The 23,552-nt window shown below is 40.2% G+C and overlaps 1 protein-coding gene and 2 long non-coding RNA genes across 3 annotated transcripts in view; 1 reads left to right on the top strand and 2 right to left on the bottom strand.

Annotated features, from left to right (window-relative positions):
• Window positions 1-23,552, top strand: part of LOC128805518 (uncharacterized) — a 41,881-nt gene that overhangs the window by 15,839 nt on the left and 2,490 nt on the right. The window contains exon 2 of the long non-coding RNA XR_008436469.1: window positions 18,682-18,780. This is a non-coding gene — a long non-coding RNA (uncharacterized LOC128805518). The remainder of the gene's footprint in view (window positions 1-18,681; window positions 18,781-23,552) is intronic.
• Window positions 446-3,514, bottom strand: LOC128805520 (uncharacterized). The gene is made up of 2 exons (XR_008436471.1): window positions 3,424-3,514; window positions 446-1,629 (listed from the first exon to the last, which is right to left on the bottom strand). It is a non-coding gene; the product is annotated as an uncharacterized LOC128805520 (long non-coding RNA).
• The window catches only part of ERICH1 (glutamate rich 1), a 76,245-nt gene continuing 66,371 nt past the window's right edge, over window positions 13,679-23,552 (bottom strand). Inside the window, exon 6 of the mRNA XM_053974277.1 lies at window positions 13,679-14,039. Within this exon, the coding sequence (XP_053830252.1) occupies window positions 14,032-14,039 (8 nt within the window). The 3' untranslated portion in view covers window positions 13,679-14,031. The remainder of the gene's footprint in view (window positions 14,040-23,552) is intronic.

Raw genomic sequence — 23,552 nt, 5'->3', positions numbered from 1 at the left:
GAATGTTTTCCAGAGGTGTCATTCTCACTTTTGTCAAGGAGTTCAAATATTTTGTTTCATTTCTTTAGGTGAAGGCAGAAGATGGAATATTTAATTATATGATTTTTTTTTTAATACAAACAGAAGTCTATATAAGATGGAGGCAATTTATGACCTGGCACATTGAAAAAAAATGACTTTGTAAACACTGATTTTCTCATCATCTTCTAACAAAAGTTGTGGGAGGAGGAGAGACATTTCTTAGAAAGGGTGAGAAAAAGGCAAACAGGGACAAGAACAATTAAAAAATAAAAAAGTAAAAATTTCAGCCTGATTTAGTTTGTGATTTGTCATGTTGGAATGAGCAATCTGAAGAGTTCAAAATATTCAGCTGTGAAGGATGCCCCTTAGTGGCTGAATATAAACACTGTTGACAGATGAAATAATTTTAAACACTGAAAACGACCCCAAAATAATATTTGTATTTAGTAACCAAGAACAAAGGATGTTAAATGCTAACATATGCACAGAAGAGCCTACAAAGCCATGTTTACATAAAACATAAGAAACAGTTGGAAAAGTACAAGCCAATAGTAAGAGAACTTTCCTGAATAAGCTATTGTACCCAATGAGAAGAAAACAAGGGAGAAGTAGGGTAAAAAGGTCAAACTCTATTTGTATTTTAATCAGAATATATATTATGAGATGAGTTGACTTTGCAGAAAAATACAGCCAGATATTGAACGCTGCAATGGAACCCAACTCAGTGTTTTTACCGATACTTTCTAGAACTTTACTGATACTTTTTAGTTTCTGCCCAGCTATGAAGTTATCTGGTCTGGAGCCATGGGGCCTTCCCAGCACCATATGGCTGGTGTAGCCTGTGGCCATCTCTGCTGTGACAGAAGGCTACCAGCTTGTGTTGCAATACACAAACATTGCTACTCAAAAGGCATCAAGAAATGTTTAAGATTCAATAGAAAAAGCTAGAGTGCACAAATTCTGTAATACCCAAATGTACAGTGCAAAGAATCTATGGGAGATTAATTCCTTTTGTTCTAACCCTTGTCATGAGGAATATATTGCTTCTAACTTCTTCTTTGCAAAAACAGTCTTTGCATTGGAGTCATCTGCAAAAGCTGCAACGCAGTGACACCCCCAGAGCCCAGCAGCCACACTGGTCTCTTTACAGCTACTCTGAATGTAACTGTATTTTATACCTTTAGATCTCTATGTATACACTGAATAACAAAAGAAATCCATAACATTTACAGAAAGTTTGTCTTGTTTGGAAATCCAATGCTTTTGATAGCAGTTATTTTTTTTCTTTCTTGATGAAGTCTGCAGTCCTTCCATCTATTTAACTTTGCATGTAGAAATCACAGCTGCAAAGTGTCTCATTACCTCCACAGGGTAACAGCGGCAGCAAAGCCACTCATCAGCAGGGAGTCAGGCAGTATTGCCATAAGCCTGGATTTCTTGGGTCACAGATCCTACCACAGCCTAAGTGGTCAAGGGGAATCTTTTTGTTTGAGTTAGCTGGTGTGTGCTGTAGCTGGATATGCTGATCCCAAACACTCCCAGGAGCAATGCCGCCCGCTGCAGCGCTGTGTTTGACGGGTTGATAACGATCTTTGCTGCAGCTTGAGTCTAAGGGAGAAACAGGGCAAGTTACAAGCTGATTCCGCTCAGTGCAACACAAAAGGTCTTTGGAACCTACAAAGCACGTCTTTTTTTCTCCATGCCATTTAACAGGGTATGCTCCTGCTTTCCACTGAAGAACATTTCACACAATCTATTGCATGTTTTGGAAACCCTCCCTTTTTTTCAGTTTCTTAAAGATAGGACACATGTCTGATAATGATTTTCCTTTCAGTTGCTGCTCATTGATTTTGGTGACTTTAATGGGGTTCCCTCTGGCTACCTGAGAGGGAGAGCTGAATCAAGTGTGGAGGCTTAGGCATAAAGGAGAAGGAACGTCCTTATTGTGTAAAGAACGAAGATCTCTTCTTTCCAACAGATTTGCTACTAACACAGGACGTTTCCTTGAATGTTAGATATTAATTCAGGAAAGCAAGCCTAGAAGGGATCACTAATGTCCTTTATGACCTCCACAGGTAGGACCAGACCAAGCAGACAAATTTTGACATAGTCACTTTGTCAAGTCCGAAGAAGAAGCAGAAAATGCCAAGCAAAGTAAAGATAAGAATTACTTATTTATATCTGAATAACAATCAGAAAAGAAATTAAGTTACTGTTGCTTGCCTAGTCCATATGATACACTGATCAAGAGGCAGAAACACATTTGCATGGAGTCCTTAAAGAGCAAAACAAAAGTTCATATACATATTGGCACTTTGAGTTAAAATACATGTGTCTTTCTTGGTGCTGCATTTGGTTTCTTTAAGTGAAATAATTACTAGGCCTCAAATAATGTTCTTTTTTTTTTTTTTTTAATGCTTTCCTTGCAATCCATGGATGAAAAGCATGGCATCACTGACAGGAGCAACAGATTCCAAGGAGCCTCTTTTTCACTTCCAGATTCTAGGTTTTTTATTGAGCTTAAAAAATTAGAGCTCAGTGCTCTGACTTTGATAAATGTGTCTGACTGGGGCTATTTCAGCTGCAAAATAAATGAAGACAAAAGAAATTTCAAACAGAATTACTATGTAAGGTGATATCAAAAGATATGCAGGGAGGTGTGAAAGAAATTCATGGCTAGGACTGAAACACAGCATCTTTAGCTCAGCCTCTCCACCACTCAACTATCCCCTGTCAGCTGCTACAGTCTATGATTCTGGATGCAGATCGCAGTGCTAAGAGCTGTGGCATTTTCCAGAGAAAGGATGGATACTCTGTAAATACCAAAATATGGAATACAATAAGGAATTCTTCTGTATTCTTTGGTGTATACATATGTATATATATTTATAGCTGCTTTAGTCTCAATTATTCAGCTGATTTAAAACGTTTTCTATACATGCTTTTATTTGTTTTCTTCATATAATGATTGATAGTCTGATTTCCCAGTGTTCCAGAGGTCAGTACTGACTGAGGTTTCCTTATCATGGCCAAGAAGCTGGCTGAAGTGCTTCACTGATGGGTCAGCTGAGTCACATCCTTCTTTCCATTAGCATTTTCCCACTGCCCCAAACACACAAAACCATTGCAAGAGAAAATTTTGGAGAAGCAGTTTCTGTTTAAGCACTGCAGAAGAATTAACTCCTTCCAAATATTCTGCATTTGGTGTTCCAGCATGATACCAATTATCAAGAAATGTCGTAATTCATTTGCTTTTCAGCAGAGGATTAATTATTTTGAGTTAACCCACAAGAAACCAGTGCTCTCTTGGGTTGGTGATACAGCAATTTGAAATAAAATCAACCTGATCAAGAGAAATACAGGTATTTTTAAGATTAATTAAAAGGAAAAAAAAAGTCATACCTGCAGCAACCTTATATACCCAGGTGTCATTCTCCGGAGAGGAATAACCATGATTTCTGAGTCTTCGTAGAATTTCAGCCCCTACAGTTCTAGAGCACACAAAACATTACTAAACCCCAGGATGCTTTACAAGTTGGCCTCTTCATGATACATAAGATTAAGCCTAATGCAGTTTGCTACAGTGCCAAAAGCACCCCAAGAAACACAATGTGCAAACATTTCTTGCTCACCTGATGCTCCTTTCCCTCGAGCCCTTTCCATGCTCTAGGGCCCGGGGTATATAAAGCCCTGCTCTGTTGCATAACCTGTCACATGGCATCTGTCTGCACTGCTTAGGTGTTGGCAGGGCTGCAACCGTCCTGCCTGGGGCCAGGTATGTCTTGCAATATTGGAAAACTCTCTGGGAATGCCTAAAGCTCATTAAGAGAGCTGACCTCCTTAATAAGAAAAGGACCTAAGCCTGCTTTATAGATAGCACTGGACATAGGAAAAGGAGGTCACGATGGCTTTTCGTGTCTCAGAGTGACAATGCAAATAGGATTGGATGGTGTTTATATAACTTAAAGCATATATTTATACCCACAGGATGACCTGACTGGATAGGAAGCTTAATGCAACCACGACCCAAGTTCAAAGGTTGTGCTAATATAACAGGGCTATTTGGAGGCACATTTAAAAATAAGTGCTTTCTTTTCTGATAGCATACCCTTTTATCATTATGCATGGTCTTGTGCATTTTTCTACTGCTAGTTCTTTAAAACTAAAAATACCTAATCTCATACTTACTGATATTACCACTTTTTATTAACTGTGATCTCTTTTCACTGTAGTGTGCTTGAATTCAGTTCTATTCCTGCAGTCATATAGCAGACTATGTAAGAAATGGTGGTAAAATATAATCTATAAAATTAATTTCTCCAACTTTTAGTAGTGTCTATTGACAGACCATGCTAAGAAAGCTCTTTTTTTTCCATTTTCAATATATGCAACCTTGCATAGAGCTAGCAAGGCAGAATTTGACTCCAGTTGCAGTCCTACTTCTAAACATGCAGGGTAAGAATCTTCAGGTGTTTTGAGTCAGTAGAGCACCAATGTGCACATTGAGCCCATACCAGTTTTCATGACAAGTGTTCCAGAGGTCAGTGCTGACTTGCACCCCTATAGTCTCTGCTATGGAAGCTCTAAGATCTCTGAGAAATATTCCTGCTCTAAAAGAGCAGAACATGATTGTACTTGGAAAAACTATCCACTCCAGATATTCCACAATGATACCACTTCCTCATCTTCCTTTCAGCAGATGCCTAATTAATGTTACATAAAAGAATGCTTCTGTTTTATTCCAAGGCTCTGGCTTACATAGTACGTGGAGCAGTTCTCATTTTCTTTTCATTGCACCATGTTTGTAGCACACCAACCCTGTGGCACCAGCAGAGCAGTTTCTCATTAAAAAAAAAAGATAACTTGAGTTGAACTAATCCTATAGCATCAATCTAAATCATCATCACTGAATCATCACAGATGGTTTGGGTTGGAAAGGACCTTTGGAGGTCACCTAGTTCCAACTCCCCTCCCCAGACAGGGACACCTTACACTAGACCAGACTGCTCCAAGCCCCATCCTACTTGGCCTTGAGTATTTCCACAACTTCTCTGGGCACTAAAAGCAAGAGACTGGGAACCTGCCAATCTGTTTGTTTTTTTTTTATATATATGCAATTTTCATAGTGACCCCATGCTAAACCTTTTGCACTGCATCCCTTAGGTATAGGAAATACTGTATTAGCAGGAAGTAATCAACATAAATTTGGGAGCTGACTGAAGTTAACAGGAAGCCTATCAGTACCTGCCCAAATGCATTTGGGATGAAAACCTATAGTATGAAAAGTCAAAGGCCTTTTTCTTGTTTTTCACCATATGCTCCATGCCAGCTTTCCCAAACAGTCAGGAGAGGGCTTGTGCTTGCTGTCCAGAGAAGGACAAGGATAATGATACAGTATTCCTTTTTCTGGAAATACACAGAACACCGAGATTTTCCTTTAAATTTGCAGCCTTGCCTACATTCAAAGGAAAACCTCCTTACCTGAAGTATTAGAGGAGCTGCAACATTTCTGCCATTTTGTGTGGCAGAAATTCACTGCCCTTTCCATTCAGAGAAGGGCAGTGAGATTCCAGTGACGTGGTATTCAGAAAGGGAGAGCTTTCCAAACAAGCTTCTTTGTGTGGAAAATAAAAGGGAAAGGAGAGAATATGCTTTGGCTGAGATAGCTGTTTTTTAAAAGGATCTCTTGGCCACGTGCAACACAGCTGAATTGTAGAATATTTTCTGTAATTGCAGACATTACCAGAATCTGAATTACATGCCCAAGAACTCTGAAAAAATAACCATCCTAGGCTGTTTCAGGAGAACTTTGATCAAACAAGAGGTTGCCTCCATTCCTTTTGAAGTCCAAGCCTCTGAGAATTGAGTCCTGACTGCCAGGACACAGCGATGAACTTCTGGGTCACAAAGACCTCTTCTGGCACAAACACAGGGATCGCACGTGCTGTGCAGGCTTCTCTCTTCATTCGTCTGCTAATGCCTCCCCTGCCTGATGGAGGCACTGTTTACTAATAGGCATCAAGCAGCTAAGAATGCAAGTGATATGCTGACATCCTCCCCAGTATTAAAGACAAGAGATACTTGGAACTCAGCTGTCAATATTCACCACCTTGTGCTCTATTTCTATTAGGAGGACAAATCAATAATGAAATTACAAGTTCCTTTGCTGTAATCCGGTGCCTTTGGGACCTGAAAGGGCTGCTTCCCCAAATGCAGCAGGAATCAACCAATAGAAATAAATTATTTTCACACTCTTAAAAGACCCTTCTTGACTGGCACTCCCCAAAAAACTTTCCATGCTGCCAGTGATCATGTCCCTGCCTCTCCAGAGTGTGGAGCAGGGACTCTTACAACTGCGTCATCCATGTCAGCACTGCACACAGGGCTCTGGCCCCTGCTCTTCTGGCAGATTTTGAAGCCTGTGCTGTTGACCACCCTCAGACAAATACCTCAAATACTTAGACAGTAATCATTCATGGACTTGTCACTTTCTCTATGTGCCCCAGACTTTGTTAGGTTCTTTTTCACAGGCAGCTGATTCTCTTGACAGCTGGACTTTATGATCTTAGAGGTCTTTCCCAGCTTAAACTGTTCTATGATTCCTGCATCATAAGAATCCTCTTTCAGATCCTTAAAAATGTTTTATCTTAAAATCAGACTCATCTTCTCAGTTTTCCTTGTTTCCTGTGCTCCATATAATGATTCTTATTTACCAGCTCATTTTCCCACATACTTCCTAGCATATTTATTTTTATCCTGAAAAGGGCAGCTACATCACCATTTCCCTCTATACCAGCTCTAGCACCAGAAATTTCTCTTCAGGAGAGGATCCTATACTGCTTTCTTCTGCTCATCAGTTCTTGCTATTGGAGACCCTTGTGGAATCTGGAGTAGAAATGGCCTATGGCACTTGAGACTCTGGATGCTAGCAGGCCCTGATTCCCATACACATGAGTCCATTGCCTACATCTACCCTGCTTTTTTTTTCCAGCTGTGCGTGCTGGCTGGGGCTGCCATGTGCACCGGCTGCCACACCACGCACAGGTATGGCCTGGGCCGAAACACAGTGCGAAAAGCGGGGACAAGGCCGGGGATTCTCCTGCTGCCACACTCAGTTCCGAAGGGAACCTGACACAGTCACATTACTGGCTTTGCTGGGGCAAGGTCACCAGACTGACAGCGTGAGAGCAAGCATGTGACAGCATGGAGGGGACAGTGCTGCCCCAGGGGTGGCTGGGGTGAGCAGCCCTCACTGCCAGGGGAAGGCACTGCACACCTGCAGACAGATTGCAGGCAGAACACTGCAGGGCACTGCCTACGTGCAGTCACAATTCTGAACAATAAACTGGTTTAAAGCAAGACTCTCTGCTGGCTTTGAGGGCCATTAAGCTTGATTTACTCAAGGCTCTCTATACTGATACAGGGACAGAATTTTAAAAGAGGATTTCCCATAAAGCATATATCATTTTCATTCTATACCTGCCGAACAATATGACATTTGGAAGTCATAATTTTGAAAACAATCCAGATATTTAACTAAAGAAGTAGCTTCCGAAATTCATCATCCTTAAAGGGTCCAGGCTGCAGGAATACACAGCAGAATTCTGAACCTACCCATGGCTTCCACTAACACCCCTTTGTGCAGGATAGGAATAAACATAAAGCGATGCCACTGCAGGCAAATCAATAAAATAAACCATATAAAGAAAACAAACCACCAAATCTTCCTCAACACACAGCTGTATGAAAATGCTAGGCTTTTTGACTTCAACAGTTATTAGATCTGAGAGCATGTCCTTGCAAATAATTATGTGCATTACTCAAAAATTAGAGCTAAGCTAAAAGTAGTTTTGCCTTAAACAAAGTTAACTAAACTGCCAGCTCTGTTGGGGTAACAGGACTGGGTACTACTAGGTTATAGAAGGAAAGGACAGTCCTGCCCCAAAGAGCCTAGAATCTATGGGGAGGCAGATGATTGCCACCAGTGGAAGGAGTACAGAGAAACAAAGAGAACGTATAGCTTGGCATGCAAAGCGGTGTTCTCAGCTCACTTACAGTCAGACTGTTTCCAAATTTTTGTAGGCATTGCAGCAAAACACAATGTAAAGGAGAGAAAACATGGGTAAAGGAATTTTAAGATGGTAAGGGAGGCAAGGAACAGGAACAATGTTAGTTGTATTGCTGAGTTACACAGTAGTATCTTCACAAAGCACAAAATAAAGAAGATGCATTGGAATATGTTGATGACAGAAGTAGGAAATGCCATCAATAAAAGAAGACTGCAATGCTGTGTAGATGAGCTATAGACTGCAGAGTTCAGTCCTCAAAGTCATCTAAGGTTACAGATACACAGCAGCAAGATATTTCTGTTGCTGAGGCTTATGGAGTTACCATTGAAGTAGCTTAAACTATTCATTTATTTCCTGCTGAGCATTGACTCCTGCACTTCCCACAGTTCCACTGCCAAGCAGTTACTCCTGTGTTTGCAGCCTGCCTGCCCACAGTGCTTTGATGCCATTGAGGGACAAAAGAATAGAAACTGACAAAAATGTCATAGCAAAATAATAGGAAGAAATCAAATTCATTACAGTTATGGAGAAAGGAGGAATTCTTTAATGGAAGCAAATTTTATCAGAAAATGCTGCAATGTGTATGTGTAAGAAACTACAGGGGGGAAAGATCCAGAAGTATTTCCTAAGCAAAGGTAGGTAAAGCATAGTGTCGCTGGAAAAGCACAAAGGTACTGCTCCAGAGCTTACCTGGAACCCAGTTCTGTCAAGCAGTGCTGGATCTCTCTCACCTAACTCGATAAGGCCCACACAGATGCCTGCCTTGGAACTAGTTGCTCTGAATTCCCATTCTCATTCACCTATTTCAAATCTTTATGTTAAGATCAGGGCAGGAAGTGACAATAGTACAGTGAGTTGGTACGAACTTCACCCCATTGATTACAGCAGGACAACTCAAAATGAAGCTGTTATGAAGAATGGCTTTTAAGATGACCAAAGGAGATTAAAGGCATATATTACAAGAAGCAGCTATGCTTAACCTCACAAAAGGAGGATCATGAAACCCTTTCTCTCAGATACTGACAAGCAGTGAGGATGTCCTTGAGCACTGATTTTTGCCTCACTCCCCAACTACTGCATGTGGTCAGTAGCCAAGCTTCATCTCCCCTCACTCAGTAGAGGTCTGCACAGAGGGAGAGCAACACCAGTAACATTAAGTAGCCATAGAAAAGCCAGCATATGAGAAGGCTGAATAGAAGGCTTTGCATAATCAGTTACTATTGACCTGATATGCAACTACAGCATCTTTGGGGGGGATGATCTCCAATGTCCCAGAACAGTCATTGCCCTACAGAACTGGCACCTACTGATCCATGAGCCATCAGTTGGATGAGCACATTTGCTGTCATCTTTTCTCTAGCTCAGATGTGTACTAGTATAGATGAATTTATTCCTTTCACAACTGAAAACCAAAATGAAATAAACAAACCAAACACAAAACAACTCAAACCAAACACAAAACAACTCAACCTAAACCCACAAATAGAAACAATGGGCATTTCTTAAAGGTCTGAAGACCTTAATAGAAGCTAGCATCTTTTGAAAAGGTGCTGCTACACTCACACCAACCACTTATGTGGCAACTCTTATGTTAGGGTCCATCTTAATGCGTTGAACAGTTTTGCAGAACTTGTAAGTTGGACTGCAACAGAAAACTCTTCTAGCAGACATGGGCAGGGAGAAACTTGCCTGCCTCTGCTGTGCAAGATATTGCATCACAGGCACTCCTGTTGTCTCACTTAATACACACTCCTGGGCAGTTGGTCCAGTTTAAAGTGCATAGCGGAATTACAAATGTCTTTTTGGAGTAACAACTTTATGCCTTGCTGCTTCTGTGGTGGGTTTGGAGGTCAACCAGCACAACATGCTATGAGAGAAGCTGGAAGACATGGCCTGAGAACTGTGCTTACTGACCTGAGAATCGCCTGGGTGCATACTGCTGGACAGATTCATCTAGAGACATTATTCTGGGAAGGCTCATATCTGGCAGGCAGTAGACAGAATTCCAGCACAGGTCCAGAGTCCCAGTTAACCCTGGAAACAGTCAGTAACAGAGTTCCCTTTTCCTCACGAGTGCAATGCCCTGTCCTGCCATGTCCCAGGATTCAGCACACACACTCCATGAGCAAGGTAGTGCACTGAAGGACATGCAATGCAGTCCTGACAGCTTGTGAAGAAGGTGGGGATCATCCTTTAACATAAAGCCATTTTTCAGCTACCAAGGCACTGCTGATCTGATGTGGGAAGCCTATGGCACCCCTGTGGATATATCTGGATACATGAGTCGCAAGACACATCATTACTTAAGACCACATGCACTCCTCTGTGTGCACCACTTAGCTGTTTTTAATCCACAACAGTAGATTATTTCTTGCTCTAAAGGAATGACATACAGTGGCTGCTATTTTGCACAGAAAGAAGGCATTAGGCTCTTTCCTGTGAACAGCCTGCAATTTCCCATCTGCTTAGGAGCAAAGAGGGACAAGCTTGTTAAGGAGCAAGGCATGTTCTCTCATCCTGCTCTACTCCCAAGTCCACTAAAATGGGTATCTACATCAAGACACCCACCAGATACTGGCTCCCATGCCAGGATGAACATGTGTTCCTGGCTGGCCATCCAGAGTGGGTGTTTTTCACTGTGAGAGCTGGTATGAGAAATTTTATTACAATCTGTGATGAGAACCCTTCATGTCATGTCCTTTGCTGGTTCTGTGGCTGACAGGACTAAAAGCTGGACTGTCATACTCCATATCCTCATGGGCATCCCTCCTTCCATCTGCAGGAGGTTCCAAGTCATGCCAGGTTTCATCACAGAACCCCAGATATCTTCTGCATCTTGATACACAGTGTATAGATACTGACCTGTGTAACCCTTGTAACCTGCCCACTGCGCATACACACACAGCCCAGGGTCTTTGGAATTTGAATTTGTTTGTAAAAAGCTGGACAGATCATTCCCAGAAGTGCTGTACTGTTGCTGGGAAATCTTCTCATGAGTAAAACTGTGCCCATGAGCAGATGCATATGCAACCAACTATTGCACAGGTTGTCTCTCCTTGTGTATCTCCCACATTGCAACCCTGTTACACATACGCCAAGTCCCCCTGGGTCACACAAGTGAGAGAGCTTTGGAAGCAGCCTTCGGACATACAATTCCAGGTATCTGAGTATGGCAAATGAGGATAGGAGGCTATGCCTTTCATTCAATGCCTGTGAATGACTGGATGGCTTGCAAAGCACTGCCATATTTTGTGTGTGTGAACAACCCTAACATACAGCATGCTGTGCTTTTCTGTAACTTAGGGACATGTTTCATTTGTTTCAGAGCACAGCCACAGTGTGAAATTACAGCTGCAGTGGGGATATCTGGGGTACCAGGACTCTGGAATAGGATTCATTCTAAGAAGGATTCATTCTAAGAAGACGCAAATACATTCAAAGTATGACCACAATTTTGGTTCTAATTCTAAAGCACTGATTTACAACAGAAGGACAACTTCAGCCAGTCATTTCATCTGTGCCTTTCAAACAAAATTTTCAGACAATCAAAATGTCTAAGCTACTATATTCCACATGGCTTTATAAACTGTGAGTAATGAATTCTACAAAAGCATCTGTTCCACCTTCTAAACAACCCTGTACAATCTGTTTGGAGGGTCTGAAACTTTTTCTACATATGATCACATTTAAAATGAATGTAGAGCTATTATGAAAATGTAGAATTTTACTGACATTCACCATTCCTGAATTAGAAAATGTGTCTAAACATCCAGGGGTTGAAAAGTCTTCCATAGTGGTCTCCTAGGAAATTTTCTTGCATTTAGTGGCAAGAGATATCTAGGTCTGTAACATCCAAAAATGGTTTCTGATTTAGAAGCTGTAAATGCTTTGATTAATCCTAAATACATTTTGCAGAACACTGTGTGTCTCCAATGCAACAGGCTAGTGAATAAGTCCACCAAAACCACAAAATGTCTGTAAATTCCCTTGTAAGACTTTAAACTGAAATATAAGAAGATATAAATTACTTGAGCTTTCCAAGTTTGACAGAAAATCTTTCAAAGCCTTAAATTAAATCACATAGCTTTAGTGGGAACCTTGCTAGCTGAATTTTGTTCTTGCATGCTTTCTGGTATTGCTTTCCTTGCAATTGCCTTCACATTGCTCATTACACATGGTTCTCGTTCCTTACCGTCTGCTGTCCAGTTTAAATGTTCTGATCCCTTAAACAGACATCTGTTAGTTCTGGCATGGCATTGTACAGCATAGTTGTGGCTATTTAACACTACTGGTAGTCTATTTTTAGGCATAATCCTGGTAAAGGTCAATGTCTTATGTTGTGAAGTCTCAAGCTGAACACTGCAAGAGTCTTTCATCAACTTCAGAAGAGGGTAAAAAAATCTATGCAATAAATATGAAATGAAGCATGACAAATACATTAATCCAAAGAGCACCACTTCTATAATATTTTTTTGTTAGGTTGTTTTTATTCTGATGCTGTGAATGTCTGTGAGGCCAAGCAGAAATTACTAGAACAGAATTCAAATTATCTGGGAGTGGAAAACAAAATGAGGGTCAGAGCAGTGAGCATTTGCACTTAAGTAGGATCCACTGGACTTAGCCTGGAGTTCTCTCTTCAGAGATCACATTTCCCAGGGCACAACCCTAACAGCTCACTAGAACCAGACAGAATTCACCAAAGAGCTCTAAACCAACTGAAGGATGAAATAACAGCACTGGAAGCCGCAGATTCCCTGAGAATCCTCTGTGTCAGGGGATGGGAAGGTGGGGAAATGACTAATTTTTACAAAGGATTCCAGGGGTGATTTGAGGAACTACAGATGAATGAACATGATGCCCTTGTTCAGCAAATCAATAGAAGCCACTGCAAGGAAGAGAATGAGCAGACACATGGAAAAATATCTTGGGAAGCACTCCATTAAGTATCCATAAAAGGAAGACACACTTCACAAATCTACTGGCTTTTTTTTTGGAGGAATTGGCAAATAAGCAAACAAGGTGTATTAAAGCACATTTTTACAATTAGATGCAGTAAAAGAAAGCCCTTAAAAAGGAAGTGTCATGAGCTAAGATGATCCTGATTTAAATGAATAAACAATTAAAAAATATGAAAAAAAAGTAGGAATGCAGTTTTCCCACTGGAAGGAAATCACCAACACAATCCTTTGGGACTTTTTTGCCAGGATCTTGCTGCTCAGCAAAGTCTTAAATGACCTGGAAAAGGTGATGAATAATGGGAGAACAGAGACTGCTGATTCCATTACAGTTATCACAGGGATTAAAATCAAAAGCTGACTATGCAAAGCTGCAGAAAAGCACTATGATCATGCACAACTTGAGATAAAATGGGAGATAAAATTCCACACAGGGTATCGCAAAATGGTGGACATAATTCTGTAAATTGATAAGATCTGTTCATAAATTATAAAATGATACCATGAAGATGTCAGCTCCATTACCCAGTGAGGGGTCAAAAAAGCAACTAAATTATTTGAAAAGGACTAGAAAACAAACCAGAGCACACTTCAACAAATCTGTGGTGAACCAGCAGTTTTAATAACATGGGCAGTTTTTGTTCTCTGATCTTTGAAAGGATGAAGCAGCCTTAGAAAAGTTAGACGAAAGGGCAAAAAAAAGGTACAAAGAAAAATAGGAAAAGTTTCTTTATGAAGAATCTGCAAACAGGCCTCTTCAAGTTGTATGTGTCCTTCTACTCTTCTTCCATGCTTCCCTCCTTCATCTGGATGGAGTCCTCTCCCTCTCATCTTACTGTGATGTTACCAAAATTTCCATAGTCTTCCCAGACAAATCAAGGGTCAAAATATAAGCTGTTGGGATTTTCTCTTCTAACTCAGTCTTAGAGGGAGGGCTTCTTCCATCTTCCCATATTCCTTCTCCAAAGCAGAAAACTAATGTGGATTCACTGCACTAAGATACAAAGGTAAAAAAAAAAAAAAAAAAAAATCCTTTTTTTCACCTCTTTCCTGCATCAAAGTCTTGTCAACAAGATTTTTACAGATTATCAGACATTTGCTTTCAGAACAGAGGTTCTCCATGAATTAGGAACTTCAGTGGCAGACTCTCCCACCTGGAAGTTACTTTCAGAGCTGACTGTAAACTCCTTCCACTTCACAGCTTATAGAAATCTCAGTCCTCTGCTTTTCCCTGACGGTGAGGTGGTACCACTTTTTAAGGATGTTTCACTCTTACCTCTCATGTATGAGAAGCTGGGGTCAACTTTATTTGAAAACTGGAGCACAGGTACAATTGCCAAGGAGTGCACATACCCTGATTGCTTCATCTTCAAACTTACCTCTGACTAGTTTTGAGTCAGATGGAAAATCACTCCAACTTCAGAGATGTGTTCATGGATTCCCACTCACTTGAGTGGGACAGACACTCAGTTACTGAGAAGCCCACTGCTTCAGTCCTTGGATCATAGCTATTCAAAGACCTATGCATTTCAATTCAGGAGGAATGGGACTCATGGGCTGTGGGTGGGAAGCTGCCCTTTGTATAGGTTCTACAAAGACTTTCCATGAAGTGCAGATCAGTACCTTCCTATGAACTTGTACACAAAAGCTTTTCCCTGCTAGAGATGATTTGTTTTTTACAGTGTCTGTAGAAATGTCCAATTATACAGATTACGCAGATTTCTCCTTTGCTTGGTTCCCTACAGCCTGAAGCACTCATCTTCATTAACTAGTGTCACATATTTTTGTGAGCATCAGAAACCCAGTGGAAGGCTGAGTGTAGCACTGTAGAAGGAAGATTGCTAGTCACTATAAAAATGCAAAGCACAACCAAGAGAGGGTGCTTTAATTTCAGATAGACAGCTGCAAAATTGCTTAGGAAAGATAGTTGGAAATTTGCTTCTACTTCTTCCCAATTGCAATGCAGAGGTGAATGGCTGTGTACTGATAAAGCCATCTGTCTTGTGGGTGCCTGGAGGTAGCCTCTGCACCAAAGCAATATTGCCAGTTTTACTGTTAATATCCTGGTGCACAATACTCTTGAGCTGAGAGGTGGATTGTAGACATTTCTGCTGCCTTAGGGCATCCCAGAGCACAGCACCCCTGTTGTAATGACTCTTGTTCAAATGCTCAGGCTGCTGGATTGGGAAGGGGATGAGGAATGCTTCAGGGCATAATGCATTGCCAGCACACCATTCCATGCACTGCGATAATATTAAGGTCCATGGACTCAGATTTGAAGCCAAAGAAGAGAAAGAATAACTGTCAGTAGAATGCTTTGGTTGGGTAGGTTTTTCAGGTGGTGCGCAAAACCAGAGTTCTGGTTTTCACTGGGGTAGGGTTTATTCCCAACAGCTGCTCTGGGTCTGTTTTGGACTTGTGCTGAAAGCAGGGTTGACAGTTGTATTGGGTTTGTGGGGCCACGTTTTGGTAGTGCAGGGGCTACAGCAGTGGCTCCTGTGAGCAGCTGTGAAGCTTCCTCTATTCAAGAGACTGCTGTACAAAGCAACTATGATTTCAGGACACCAGTGATTCCGGTGATCAGCCTTGCACAACTGGAGCTGCACCAAGGCTGACAGAGAGGACCCATAGTTGCTTCTCAAAAGACTACTGATCCTCTTGGAAATACTTGCTCAATGTCTCAGGTTACCCAGTCTCAGGTTACCCAGGAGAATGCTGTCAAGCACAGAGCACAATGGGTCTGTGGGTCACCATCACAACCTACAAGAGAAAAGCTATACTTGTGTCTCCTTCTCCTGTTCACACCACCTCAGTAAGCCACTGTTGCCAGCTGCTCGCCAGGATCTGCCCATGTTCAAATTCTCACCCTGTGGTACCTGCAGGGTTGTTTGAGATCACTTCTCACTTTGCAAGGCCTTGCAAATTATGGAAAAAGTAGATGTAGAGGGGCCTTTTAGAAACAAAGTCAGCAAAGTCTTTATGCCTCAGGTAGCCTGACAGACACCTGAACTGGTTTTGGCTTGATATTTAACCTTGATGTTTTTTGCTTATGGAAAAAAGAATCAGACTGGAAGAAAGGATAGTACCAGGACATTTTGACAGAAATGCTGCTTTTTCCCCTCTAAGACTTCCTGTGTAGGGAAGAGTTAAGGAACCTTTTGGAATCTTGCAAGGCATTGTGTATTAGCAGTGAGCCAGATCCTGGGAACTGAAGGCTCTATACTGTTTGTCTGCAAGGTCTTATACAGCCACAGTTCAATTAATATTTCAGATAAATCCTTACACTGATCCTGAGGTTTAGATAGCCAATGGTGATGCTGACATTTAACATGCCTGTGCTGCAGGCTAGAAATCTGCTCAGAGAACTGCTTCTGTAAGGAACTGAAAATTTACATAACCCACTATAAAACTGTGAATGCAAATTCGCAAGCAAACTTCTACATCTCAAATCTGTTTTATTCATCAGCAGCTAATGAACTCATTGCAGGGATCTTTCTTCAATTACCAGCTGGAAGAAATGCAACACAACAATATACTTTTCAGTTGTTCTACTTCCCCCTAAACATATTTTTAAAACAAAACTTTAGAGGGTTTTTTTTTTTTTACAGTGTCTTTAGTTTGGATTCTTATCCTTATCTGAAAAACATTAAAGCTTGTTTTTGTAGAAAACTGAAGAAACTTGTTGACAACTATTACCCCTAGTGCCACATGACTTTCTGATCAAAACAAAAAGCACATAATGTAATAAATACATGTTAAATACATTAGAAATCCACTAAATTATTTCAGTTTTCCGTTTTCAAAAAGTAGGTACCGATATGGAATCCTGACTGAATAATGACTGATTTTCTTTGAATCCCATAAAGATTAATACTAGGACTGAACATGCTTAGCATTTTTACTGATGATATGGAAGAAAATGTAATAATTTCTGGCAAAATCTGCAGATATCACAAAGATTAGCAGATAGTCCATACTAATGAAAGCAGTACAGGCACACAAAATGATCCATCATTTACTAATCTAGACATAGTAAAAACAATTCAAGTTAATACAGCCAAACAGAAAGACTAACATTTACAAACATGAAGTATGGAACCAAGGACTAAATCCTGGATAGCAATACATTTCATGAGTACTTGTCTACTCTTAAAAATAATTTAACATGGACTTCCTATACAATCCTATGTCAAGAGATTGATCCAAAACCAAAAAAACAGTGAGTAGAAAAGTTGGCACTTCTGAGATTTTAAATGAACACTAAGTTTCTATGCTCAGTTCCAGCAGGTTTGTTTCCTAAATGGTGAGAAAAAAATGGAGAGAATGTATGAGGGAGCCACAAAAACCAACTTGGAAGCTATAGAAAATGCCTTAAATCAAGTAGTTTAAAGAGATAATACTTACGGTGTCAAAAAGAAGGTTGCCTTGTAGCTTGATTACAAAACTTTCACAGAAAGTAGTAGCTAGTGAAGGACTACTTAATCTAGTGAAGAAAATCATACCAAGAACTAATGGCTGAAAGTTAAATATAGACAAATTGAAATTTAAAATAAGGCACATGATTCTAAGCATGAAAGTGATTGAGTACTGGAATAAATTACTAAAGAAGGGGCTAAGTCTTCATTCCTTGATGTCCTTAAATCAAGCTGGCCTGTCTTTGTACATGACTTGCTTCAGCAAAAAACACAAATTGTGCTTTTATTAGACTGGTCTTCGCCCTGAAGTAAAGGGAAAATTCATGACCAGGGATCTAGATGGGGTCAGAGAAGATAATCTCATGGCCTTTTCAGTCTTACCTTCCACGAATCTATCAACTTACTGAATGAGTATAGAGAAAAAAAATTCTGAGTGACTTTTGCCATCTGGATAGCAATGTGATCCATAGCAAATTGTAAATCATACAGTAATAAATGCATGTCAGAAACCATCAAGATGAATATATTCTTGCAATGCCTTCTAATTTAGAAATTTAGAGTTATTTAATATTTTACACATTAATTTTATTCTGGGTAATTGAATCAAGGTGAAAGGGTTAAGTAGACAGGCTAAATGAAACACTGTGCCATGTACTTAGTTTAATGTGGTTGGAAAAATCAATGAACTTTGGTCTGTCAGCTTGCAATCACAGATATAATTGAATCACATGTCAAGTATTTACTAATGTAAATAGAATCCAGCACTATAGCCATGGTAATAAGCCAAGCAGCTTTCCCTGAATTCCAATCAGATTTGAACATGACCTTCATTTTAAGCTCCCATGTGCCAGAGATCAAACAGTTATCATTATGTCTACAGAGTTCAGTGATTACACCTGTGATTCTCAAGAAACCATATTTGGTATTGATTCCTTCTGCAGAATCTAGGTAATGGTTGATCAGTTTCATATTCCTAGCAATGGTTATTCTTTGAGCATTTATAGTCACTTCCACTTGATTATTGTCACTGGGAGGAGGAATGAATCACACAGTGAGCTTTTACTGAGTCTACCTGAGAAAAGGTTGAGGCTTTGTGCACAATCATATGCACAAAAGAAACAAGAACAGGAGAAGCATCTCCTCAGCTTGTGTTGGGTGAACTCCAGGCACAGCTGTACAACAGCGTCTTACTCTTCTCCCTTCCCTTTTTACCATTCTCAGGCAGTAGCTTCCCACAAGAAGACATGAAAGCATCAAGGAGAGGAGGTCACAGCCCTGTCCAAGCTGAAAGAGCTTGCCACTGCCAGACCAGTGTCAGGAGTAGGTGATGTTTTGGCCATACAAAACCCACGTTTCTGTCCGGTTCTTAGGTGCAGTAAATGATCTTTTTTTTCATTCCTTTTTTTTTTTTTTTTTTTTTTTTAACAAGACCAAGATGCCTGCAATGCAGATGTTTTCATGACTAACCTACTTATGCTTTCATACCAGTCAACATAAAGCACTAAGTTCTCCCATTGGTACCATTGTTCCAGTTCTAAAATAGATGTCTAGCAGCAGACCAGCTATTTAATCCCAGTGATTAGGAAGTTCTTTAGGATAGGCAGCTCAGATGGTAAAAGCTACACTGTAGACATCTGAAGTTGGGATGAATGACTGCATGCCTCCAAGATCTCCTTAGCAAGATGCAGAAGAACATTGTCTCCAAAGCACCTGCTGGGGAGAACCAGGTCCCCATTTTACCAGACTGATCATGTGTGCAATGTAAAATTATGAGGCCACTTTAAACTATCAGCAGCCTTGCCCACAGATTCAAGCATGTTCTCCATTGTAGATAAGTCTATTACATTTCCTGAGCACATTGTCATCTCAGAGGTGATAGAACTGGCTGCATCAAACTGCTACTGATTTAGGAAAGGAGAAAACAGCAGAGAAAACAGGGAGATTGACGTGGGAGTATACAGCAGTAAGGCAACATTAGTCAGCACAACAGGCAATTGTCCTAGCACCATACTGACCAGGCTTGGGGTTTTGGCCAAGGTTTTGGGCAGGATCACAGCAAAAGAGAGCTTTAAAGAAGGAAAGGAAGACAATGGAAAGATTGTGCTGTACAGATGTGGAAAGCACTGTGGGGAAAAAGCACAAATGTGTAAATCTGAAGTATGGCAAATGGGTGATGGAAATTAATACCAGAGGTCGGCAGGGATGGAGGAATCATCTGTGCACTGAATGAAGGATGGAGAGGACTGTCAAAGATCTTGAAAGTGAAGAAAAGCAGCCCCTATTTGATGCAACCTATAGCAGCCTAGAGTTGATGCAAAAGAAAAGTTCCTTCTGTTTTTGTGTGGTATCACAATGTGGCTGAGATACTCCTCTTCAATCTTAGATTACACTTCTTTTTTGCCCATTATGTATCCTAAAACAGGACATAGCTTTGCAGAAATAATGTAAAAGAGAACTACAGCTTGCTTATACACTTTACCAGAGTATGGAGTTCATTAAAATGACTACAGACTATTAATTATACAAAGTTAAGCAGTCAACTTAGAGAATAGCCTTATTAAAGCTATATATTTGACCTTCACTATGGTGCATATGTAGTTTCAAATAATCATAGAATATATAGATTTTTTCCTAGATTCTCAGTGACAGTAAACAAATACAGCATCTAAATTTGTGCTTTTCTAAAATACCTATGTCCCCCACACCACTTAGGACTGCATACATCGAACAGTTTAAAACAACAAACAAAATTTACTCAGATGCAATGCAGAGGATAAAGCAGTAAAGAGTGAAGCTTAATTATCTGCATAAACATGTGCAATACAGCCTTCCTTAGGAGCAATCCAGGACTGATGCAATTAACTACAAAACCTGCATAGCTAAAACCTGAGGTTTCTCTAAATATTAAATATAATACATTTTCCCAATCCTACAGATTGCCATCTTTTGCATTACCACTTTCTATTATTATGCCCAATGTGTAGCATCCTGTACATGCAAAACACACACCTCTTTCCACTCAATGTCTGTGGACTGGTTTTATGATATACATGGTATTAGTAGGTGAAATAAGTTTTCTCTGGTGAAAGACAGCTTAAAAATCTTCTGTCTTCATGATGCCATTTACCACTTTTTCCTTCCTTGTTTTTGAGTTTTTTTGAAGTTATTTTTTTTTCTCCCAGTATAATTTCAGACATTCAGCCTATTGAGTAGTAACTCCCTACAGTGGTGCAGAAGAGAAAATCCAGCTGTCATGAAAAACATATTAAGGAATTTATAACTCTACATGATTGTAAAGCACTACCTAAAATATTGCACCAATTACAAAGCAGTAAAAATCTGTAATATTGGAGTTTGATTCCCATACTATATATCCACAAAGGAGAAGAATTAAGGTCTTACAGGCAATTTTAAGAATAAAACATGTACCTATATATAGAGATAATGGCTTTGAACTCATACCCTTGCATACACAAGTGCACTGACCAGCTTATCCACTACTACAGATGTCTCAAGTGACTTCAGCCCCTCTGGTCTTCCTTGTACATGCTGGTAAGGTACCACTGCCTCTCAGAGCAGATTTCTCTCCCACTGTGCTGCTGTTCCTTACTTACCATGCACTGTTCAATAATGTAAACTAGAAAGTTAACCCCTGAAGACACATGCGGATTACTTTCCACTTGATCCTTAAATTCTTCCTACTCTTGGAGTCCATGTAGGTTTTAAACCCAAAATTTTGAAGTTCTGTCTTCACAGAAGTTTGAAATATGCTAATAATAGTGTATGTACAGTTTAGCCAGAAGTATTCTGATGCAAAATCCACTTAAAAAACTCTTCTATGTTTCAGTAATTCCACATGATGCAGCATATTCATTAAACTGAATGATGCTGAAGAAGCAAAAATTCAAGGCCATCTCCTTTACCATGTATAAGTTCAGCATGAAAATCTAAAGGGATAAATGTTTCATTGCTATGTTGAAGGAGCCATGTATAGTGAAATGAAAAACAGTGTTCACTGGTAGATATTAATTTAAATTTTTCAGTTTTCATATCTCAGCCACATTGTGATACCACTGCTTAAATACACCTGAGAAAGTGTAAGGAGATTGAGCACCATTTCTTTAGAGAAGCAGTGCAGAAGAGTGACTAGGTATTAGAACTGTGATGTATGAAATCTTTTTGACTGCAAATAGAACATCAAATATGGACCTGCTGCCATTTTTAGTACACTGGCTAATTTAAATTATGAGTAATGTCCATTTCTTTTGCTTTTAAACTAGATCCTTCTGCTGTGTTGTTTTTTGCATTGCTTTTAAGTCTCTTCATGCACGTTGCAGTTCAGCACATCACTGTCTGGCACATTTGTTTCAGAAATAAATACACTTATGCAATTGCATTTATCTACAATGACAATCTACAATTTATCTTCTTGAATTTGGTCCAATTTTCTAAACTCAGAACCTTGAACCTCTTCATAATCCCTGCTAGTGCAACTGTGGCAGGTTTGGTAAGTGTAAGATTCAGTTCCTATTACAAGTCATTTGCAAAGACATCAGATATCACTGACTAACTGGCTACGCTCAGAAAATGCTCCTGGGCTTGCTTAGCTGGGGCCAGCTGATTTCTGCACAGAATATAAGGCTCTTACAGTGGTGAAAGCAAAGGGAAAAAAAGAGAGACCAAAAGTAGTCTTTTATCCATTATTGCCTGATTCAAGCAAAGTACCTTTTTGACCTGTGAACTTTTACTCACTGGAATAGTACAAAATTTTACTCTGCTTTAGCAGTGAGGCTGCACCAAATGATCCCACTGTGGGGATCCCTTCCAATCTTACCCATTCTGTGATTCTGTGAAAATATTTCTGTTTGGCAAAGATATCAAAATCTGCTCATCTATACGCAACTATTCAAAATTCAGTTGAATTTTAAAAATCACTTTAATATTGAGCAATGTGGTCTAGTGGAAAGTGTCCCTGATCATGCCAGCAGGGCTGGAACTTGATGACCTTTATGTCCTTTCCAACTCAAACCATCCTGTGATTATGAGAAATAGCCAAGCACTGAAAGAGAAATAATAAGTAAGAGAAATGAAAGCAATAAACAAGGCTGTGACATGAGTCCATGAGTGCCTGTGAGATGGGTGTGTGAACGTGTGGTAGTGTGTTCCAGGCTGGACTAGCTGGTGTGCAGGAGAGCCACAGAGCAGGCATGAGGGCCCAGGATCCAGGCAGGGATAGGACACTGGCTGTCCTGCTATTCAAGGGATCAAAGGGCTGTGCAGCCAGCCATGTGAGAGTGTTGTGTGTGTGTGTCCCTGAGCTATGTGCTTAAGCACTGCTACTGTCTGAACCCAGAAACATGGAAACTGGAGTCACCCACACTGACATCCAGATCTCCAGGTACACTAACCTGGAATCCAGAGGACAAAGAGGAGGAATCACCAAGTCTTGGAATCTACTCCAGGCAGCAGCCCTATAACCTCCCTAACACAGTCACTCAAGTATTAGGAAATGCAGACACTACAGTTATTTTTGTGGTCCTAATTTGATCTCTTTTGTACTTGCGTTTCAAAAGTCTGTCTTTGATTACATGACCTTGTTCATTTTTTTCATATTCAGTGTTTAGGAGAGATGATGTTTACCTAATGAGTTCTGTGTATCCTTTTTTTGCAGTTTCTAGGCCTCATTTACTGTGCAACATTCAAACCTTAAAGTGAGGATGAAGTGATTAATTTCCCATGAGTCAGTTAAGAAGGAGTATCTAGGTGCTTCACATTCAAGTGATGTTTTCTTCTTTCTCCAGATGGGGATCTGAGGCACACAGGAGCTCATTGAAAAGTCATAGCTACAGTTCAACGCCTATGTGTTAGCAATTCAGGAACATTAAAACGGGGAACACACTACTAGTTTCTCCTCTGCAAAGTCTGGTTTATATACCTTTCCTACCAGATACAAACCAAACTCAAGTTCTTCAGAGCTGCACAAAGCTCCCTTAGCCATAAGAATGGTTTTTCTGCACCTGCAATCATTTGGTGTATTACCAAACCCCTTTCAATTTCTTCAATTAATGAGACAGAGTTATGATTTTATTTTT

The sequence above is a fragment of the Vidua macroura genome, chromosome 3 (genome assembly GCF_024509145.1).
Source record: "Vidua macroura isolate BioBank_ID:100142 chromosome 3, ASM2450914v1, whole genome shotgun sequence".
Classification (NCBI taxonomy): Eukaryota; Metazoa; Chordata; class Aves; order Passeriformes; family Viduidae; genus Vidua; species Vidua macroura.
Note: the sequence above shows the minus strand (reverse complement) of the source record. Positions and strands in the feature narration are given on the sequence as shown.